At 35.0% G+C, this 6,743-nt stretch overlaps 2 protein-coding genes across 2 annotated transcripts; both read right to left on the bottom strand.

Moving 5' to 3' along the window:
• Positions 1-452: 452 nt before the first annotated feature.
• On the bottom strand, positions 453-2,903 carry LOC116340903 (zinc finger protein weckle-like). Its single transcript, XM_031767648.1, has 7 exons — positions 2,652-2,903; positions 2,371-2,577; positions 2,105-2,297; positions 1,624-1,870; positions 979-1,543; positions 732-919; positions 453-662 (listed from the first exon to the last, which is right to left on the bottom strand). The coding sequence occupies exons 1-7, from the start codon at positions 2,772-2,774 to the stop codon at positions 584-586; spliced, it is 1,602 nt and encodes a 533-aa protein (XP_031623508.1). The 5' UTR covers positions 2,775-2,903; the 3' UTR covers positions 453-583.
• A 190-nt stretch (positions 2,904-3,093) lies between these two features.
• On the bottom strand, positions 3,094-5,540 carry LOC116341131 (stress response protein NST1). Its single transcript, XM_031768024.1, has 6 exons — positions 4,974-5,540; positions 4,660-4,823; positions 4,470-4,568; positions 3,761-4,330; positions 3,330-3,604; positions 3,094-3,252 (listed from the first exon to the last, which is right to left on the bottom strand). Exons 1-6 carry the CDS (start codon positions 5,255-5,257, stop codon positions 3,118-3,120), a joined length of 1,527 nt encoding a protein of 508 aa, XP_031623884.1. The 5' UTR covers positions 5,258-5,540; the 3' UTR covers positions 3,094-3,117.
• Between the last annotated feature and the right edge of the window lie 1,203 nt (positions 5,541-6,743).

Here is a 6,743-nt window from a genome sequence, read left to right as displayed (position 1 = left end):
GAATTACTTTTCTTGTTTGAAAGTTATCGTGTTAACAAATTTTTGCGGACATCGAAAAAATGCTAGATTCGTGTTTCCTGGCCCCAAAAACACCCAGAAAACACATTTTTGATGGGTGTTAATTTTTTGACCGATTCCAATACTTTACAATACACACTAGGTGTGTGCGGAAAAGTAAAAGGTCTTCACATTTTCCGCGAAAATCCTTAGCAAATCGAAAGAATATTTTTCTCAAAAATGTGAAATTTTTAAGGGGGTAATTCCCACATATGTTCTCCAGGGTAATCCAACCCCTCGGACACCTGCTCAGAAGCTATGATTTTGAGTCATTATAATTCTTGGTGATTTCTTTAGTGCATAAATCGCTAATTTTTTTATATAACATAAAAACAATGTTTTTCATTTTTCCAAAATCATTAAAACTTTAATTCTTGATCTCTTGTGAATATATTCTCAATTAAAATCTAATCAGGAGTGTATTAATGCTAAAATTAATAAATGTTCTATTATGCTGTGTGATTTTCATGAAAATTATATATGCTATCAGTTGAAGTAGATTCGAAAACTATTATTACGCTTTTATTCAAGTGTATACGATGCTTTCGATAATTTTATTATCGTTTTGGGTGATGATGACTATGTTGTTTTCAGGCGTTGGTTTTCTGTGGAAATCGATTCAGTTTTAGTCTAAAACATAATATAGTTTTTAAAGCATATGCGATAAAACTTACTTAGGTTGTAAATGCTCAAGTTTGGGAATATTAGCAGCGGGTAAAACTTCTCCGGATGCTTCCAAGGCTGCTAATTCAACTGGATGTGCTTTTTTCTTATGACTACGACAATTGCTTCCGTTTGCAAAAGTTTTCTCGCAAAATGGACACACATATGGCCTCAGACCAGTATGTAAAATTAGATGATTCTGAAAAGGAATTCAAATGTCAAATTGGTTGTTTTTATTTTTTCAAATGAAAATCTTACCTTCAGTGCTTTTGATCGTTTGTATTCATTGCCACAATATTGGCATTTGTATTTCTTCTGATCCGAATGCACAACCATATGCATTTTTAGCGTTCGTTTTGTATTCAGTTGAAGACCACAGTGTGGACAGATGTAAGCAGTATGTTTGTGAATGTCTTCATGTGTTCGTAGTCTGGCCATATTTTTGAATTTTTTTGGACAATGCTGACATTGGAATGGATAGTCATCTGAATGCGTGATTTGATGTTCTTTCAATGCACCTTTTGCAACGAATGATTTCCCACATTCCTCACAAATAAACGGCCTGTCACCGGTATGAATTGCCCGAATATGTGCTTGTACGTTCACTAGTTTGCTGAAACGTTTGTCACAGAATTGACATGGATGCACCAATTTCAGTTCATCGGGTAAATGAACGCTTTCGTGTCGTTGCAATTTTGTCAGTGATGGAAAACGTTTTGGGCACTTTGGACATGAGAATGGATTTTCTGACCTCGGATGATTCTCACGCATATGACCGTCGAACGCACGCTTACCCTCAAAATCAATGTTGCAAAGTGGACAACTGGAAATGTGGAAAAAATTTGATATATTGTCTTCGGAGAAAACTTGTCAAAAAGAAAAAAAAAAAACAAATTGTCAAACCTGTACGTTTTATTATCAGGTTCTACAATTTTTTGTCGTCGTTTTCGTGGTGTGTTTTTTACTTCGTCTATGTCAAAATCTTCTTCATTTCCATCTCCAGCTAAATCGTCCAATTCATCATCGTCCAACTGTCTGTTTTCCATATCGGCGGTTATGGCAAAGGATGGATCATTCTCAAAATCATCATTATCGTAGTCAAACGCATCAATTTCCATTTCTTCTTCATCATCTTCTTCTTTGATTTCATCTAAAAAACATTTTGCATAAAATCGAAAATTTACATTCAAAGAAATCTCTTAATATTTGTACCAAGGACTCTTTTTCTGAGGAGGAAACTGAGTAGGAGAGCACTGAGGAGGAAAAGTATTTTTTTTTGTTATAGAAATTAAAAAACCGTTTCCTCCTTAATTTGGATCTTTCTCAGTCTTCCTCAACATTCCTACTCAGAGAAACAGTCTCTGTCTTGAACCAGTTTATGTACCTTCAATAACTTTACGACTGGTTTTTTTCGTTCTTTTTCTTGGTTTGGTTCTTGATTCTCTTTTAATTCGTTTCGATATTTTTTGATGTTCTTTCTTTACATTCACAATAGGAGATACTGAGCCTGTTTCCAAATCGTCAGTGTCTGTACTTTTGTTGTTCGTTTTATAATCAACAATGTTGATTGGAATTTTCTGAAAACAAAAAAAAAACATTTTTTTAATGAAAAAAGATCAAAGTTATTGAAGAAAGTTCGTTTCTTTTTACTTCATCTGTATCAAGTTCAGCTTCTGGTCCAATGAATTCATGTCTGAGTGTTTGCAAGTAATTTGAATCAATTTCAAGATTGGTGGAGGAAATTAGATTACTGAAAAGCAAATGCACTTTTCTGCATCGTTCTGTGAATTCTTCGAGTTTCGATATAAATTGGTGGCATTCATCACATACATTTGACATACAATCCGATTCAGTCAACTATATAAAGAAATAAAAAAAAATTGCGGTGAAGTGAAGATCGTTGACATTTCGGAAGATATTCTACAACTTACCGTAATGGAAAAGTGTTTTTGAATTAAACATATAAAATTTGGTATTCTTTCAAACTTGACTATATCGTTTTTGACTTCAATTTTTCCACACAAACGACACCACTTTTGCCAATCACACGGCATTTCGGCGCCTCCAATGATTAAAATTATACCAAAACAATTTTTGACTAACACTAATTTAGAGATAAAATCAATTCGCTTATTTTTTTATTGTGATAGAATAAAAATAACAAAACAAAATCTATCCTACATTGTTCGCACCACAAAAATATATAAATATTAGCGATTGGCGTGAAGTTGGCCTCATCATTTTGACATGTACAGATGTCATTCGAGTGTGGTGGATAAGGTATCGTTTATATACTTGCTGTGAGGTGAGCGCACACTTTGAAAAATAGTAAATAAAAACAGCGAAGAGTTTTATCTTTTTCAAATTCCTGTATTCATGTTTTATTTTTGATTTTGTTTATAAATATTTTTCCTTAAACTCTTCAATTTGTGACATTACGAATTCGGTTAATAAATTCACTTTTTCAACGCTTTCGTTGTGCGATAAATCTCTGATGCTTCGCCGATTAGTCAAATGATTCGGTAAATCAACCTAAATTCAATAAAAATAGATTTTGTTTTCACGATTTGTTAACATTTTTTTATTTATTCAATAAAATTAGAACCTACCTTATGACGTCCAATACTTTGCAAAATGAGCCAAGTGACGTAGAAAGTGAACCAAACGGTGAAGTACAATGGAATGTACCACAAAGAGCGTGACAAATAGAAATACGAATATTTCTTCACTCGAGGCTGTTCTTCGGGTTCTTCAGGCTCTGGTGGCGGTGGTGGTTGCGTTGTTGGTGGTGGAGGTGGTGGTGGCGGTGGCAACACATCATGATGATGGAAATCATGATGGTCATCGAAGTAATCATGATGATGTGGATCATCAATTATGACTTCTAAATAAAATCAAAATTATCTATTTAGACATTGTTACTCTACATAAAAATAATAGGAAGAGGAAACTGTCCCTATTTTACTTATGAACTGTGAATCATCTGGATATATTTTAATGAGTCATAAATGCTGATAAATGAAAAACGATGATATTTTACCTGGAAATGCTTCAAATCCGTGCAAGTGTTTCAGAGAATCGTCATATGGTGAATACGGTTCATGGTCGTGATAATCTTGTGGTGGATGGTCGTGTATGTGCTCATGCCCGTGGTCATGATCATGTGGATGGTGATCCAAAAATGGAAATGATGGATAACTGGGTTTTTTATTTGGTACAAAATCAGCCGGAGGTTTGTCAATTAATTTTGTATCATCCGATGGTCCATCTGAATTACTGCTGTTCACATCATCTTTGTTCGGCATTTCATTCATATCGCTCATATCATTCGGTGTGGTCATGCTGTCTACAGAACCGGAATTATCGACTTGAGTGTGTAACATTGAAACTGGTTTTGCTGAAATCGGTCCTGGAAAAATCGGATAACTCGCTGGACCTGCCGGCGGTGGTAGATAGCTTGAGACCGATATCGGTTTTTTAGCTGATGGAGGCGGATAAAATGCACCCGAATTCGGTGGAAAGGCATACGTTTGTTCTAATGACGGTGGCTTGTAATTACTAAGTGATGCATCTACTTGAGATGTGGAGCCTTGAGGACCTTCACGATCAGCTGTGAAATTGAAAGAGAAAAGCAATTGCCTTGATAAGTAAACAAAAATGGTGACATTTTATTTGACAAGTTTATTTTTAACTTCAATTCTCAATTGATGTGATTTTTTCATGTGTTTTTTTATAAGATGCCCACTTACATTCTTTAATATTTGATGAAAATTTCACTCGATTTCGGTTGTTTTTCTCGAGAAAATGGTCGGTGGTTTCGTGTGGTACAAATCGGTCTTGTGCAACCTCTGAAATGAATAAAATATATTAAGCCTCAAGAAATAGCACGCACGCACACACAATGAACGGATTAAATTGTTTTCAATGGCATTGTCATACGTTGAACTGGTGATGAAGCATAAATAATCCGTGGTTCATGGTTTGAACGATGATTTGATGGTTTATTGTAAGAAGAATAGGCAACGTTTTTTAGTGGAAACGGGAATGGGCGATTATCGTCAATCGAACGGCCTGTTGATTTATCCGTTTCGGTGTCATTGAATCTGTGATGAATAAAAACACAAAATTTCCAATTGAATAGCAAACAAAAAAACAATAGCAATGTGCTTGTGCATGTGCACACAACAAAAACGCATTTTGATGTTATAGAATGAGGGAGAGTTATGTGGGATAAAAGATGAGAAATTATTTACGTTTTTGGTAACCATAAATCACTATTAATCACACCCTCGCGTGCTCGGTGTATTTGTGGCTGTTGATCAGTGTTATTTTGTGGTTGAACATTAGGTTGGCCATTTTTTGCAACTTTACTGTATGAACTTAATTCAATGGTGTTACAATGAAAAGTTTTTAATTGAATCAAAATAATGGTTACGAAAATATGCCACTTCATCATCATTTTTATATGTTTCTCTCTCTTTCTCCCCGCGTATACTTTATGCAACAGCAACTTTTCAAGATTCGGCAAAAAGTTCATAAACTTTTCCTGCTTCTTTAACTATTTCACTGCTATTATTCACTTCGTTACCAAATACAAAATCGAGCAAAAAAAAAAAACGACTGACAAGAAAAAGAACACTCTCTTCAGATTTTCTGATAAGGAAAATTAAGTGACTTGAAAAGAATGAAAAAAATAATATTCGAGAGCGTAAAAAAGACGAATAATCGTTCAACTAATAAAACACTTTCAATCGTTTCGAAACTTAAATGAATTATGACGAGCACATTGTTCGGTTTTGAGACTTTTTGTACGATGCTTGCCACTTCAAAATGAACAATGATTCGATGATGTGATGCTATCTCGACGAAATGATGCTCTCTGATTATTCCAATTGATAATTCGAAATTCGTTGTATTGTTTGTCCGACTATTCCCACCTGAATAATTTGGTCAGTTCGTGCGTTTTGCGACACATAAATTCTACACGTTTAATAGAACAAACACGTATATTAACACATTGGCTTTGCTTCGTTCTCGTAAAATCTTCTAAACAAACACAACCACAACCAACGGAATCTATATCGGTCAGTATACGGTTAAAATGTCTAATCGGAGACAACAATTGATTAGCAAGTCGTTTCGGTTTCGGATGTACACACACTTGCTGCATAATCATCACGAAATGAGATGAAGAATGTGTGTGTATTTCGCCTTTTGAAGCGCAATATAGTTAACAACAATGTTAGTTTCTGGGCAACTATTGAATAAACATTCAGCGGAAAAGTGTTTCATCCAATTAACATTGGTCATGTTGCCGCAGGCTCAGGCATCCGATGCAAAACGTAAATTTTTGTAAAAGAGTATTTAATCATTTATCGTCTTTGATGATTTCAGATTTGCGAAAATCGAATCGGATTAAACCACAATGACAAAGTTGCCAGTTGTCCATCACACAACACATTTCATTTAATTTACTCTACATCTTCATCTCTTTCATTCTCTCTCTCTCTCTCCCTCTCGCTGTTTGTGTATCTGAATCAAGTACGCCATTAATTGAAAATGGTTTACTGTAGTTTTGTTGTGACAGAGCTGTACTTTTTTGTATTCACTCTTGATACTCGTACAGCGTTGAACATAGCGCTGGCTTTGAAAATTTTCAATCCGATTCAAATCGATCCATTAGCAAAATCGCATACACTATTCTTTCCACATAATTTATTCACCATGGAAAATGAGCTGTACACGATACGAGCGATAGCCCAAACACACAGAATAAGTCGAGCCGATGTAGAGATTCGAAGAAGTGGCACCGGTGTGTGTATGTGTTTAATTATCAACATTTCCATTTGCGGGCGCGCGACGCCAATCAGATCAACATACCGTGATAGAAAGAGAAGGAGAGAGACCTATAGAAATTGAAGAATAATTTAGCAAAAAATTTCATTAGCGATTAGAAGTGGAGCAACAGCATTCATTCATTGAAATTTTTGATTTTGTCTAATCGCGCGTATTTCTTCAGAGCT

The sequence above is a fragment of the Contarinia nasturtii genome, unplaced genomic scaffold, assembly GCF_009176525.2.
Source record: "Contarinia nasturtii isolate CC-2019 unplaced genomic scaffold, AAFC_CNas_1.1 Cnas_scaffold_695, whole genome shotgun sequence".
In the NCBI taxonomy this organism is placed as follows: domain Eukaryota; kingdom Metazoa; phylum Arthropoda; class Insecta; order Diptera; family Cecidomyiidae; genus Contarinia; species Contarinia nasturtii.
This window is presented reverse-complemented; position numbering and strand designations above follow the sequence as displayed.

Coding starts and splice junctions, on each gene's coding strand:
- LOC116340903 (XM_031767648.1), bottom strand. CDS start 2,774: ATGCCGTGTGATTGGCAAAAGTGGTGTCGTTTGTGTGGAAAAATTGAA. Junction 2,298..2,370: donor CTGAACTTGATACAGATGAA/GTAAAAAGAAAC, acceptor TTTTGTTTTCAG/AAAATTCCAATCAACATTGT. Junction 1,871..2,104: donor CAGTCGTAAAGTTATTGAAG/GTACATAAACTG, acceptor AATGTTTTTTAG/ATGAAATCAAAGAAGAAGAT.
- LOC116341131 (XM_031768024.1), bottom strand. CDS start 5,257: ATGAACTTTTTGCCGAATCTTGAAAAGTTGCTGTTGCATAAAGTATAC. Junction 4,331..4,469: donor TTCATCAAATATTAAAGAAT/GTAAGTGGGCAT, acceptor TCAATTTCACAG/CTGATCGTGAAGGTCCTCAA. Junction 3,605..3,760: donor CGGATTTGAAGCATTTCCAG/GTAAAATATCAT, acceptor GATTTTATTTAG/AAGTCATAATTGATGATCCA.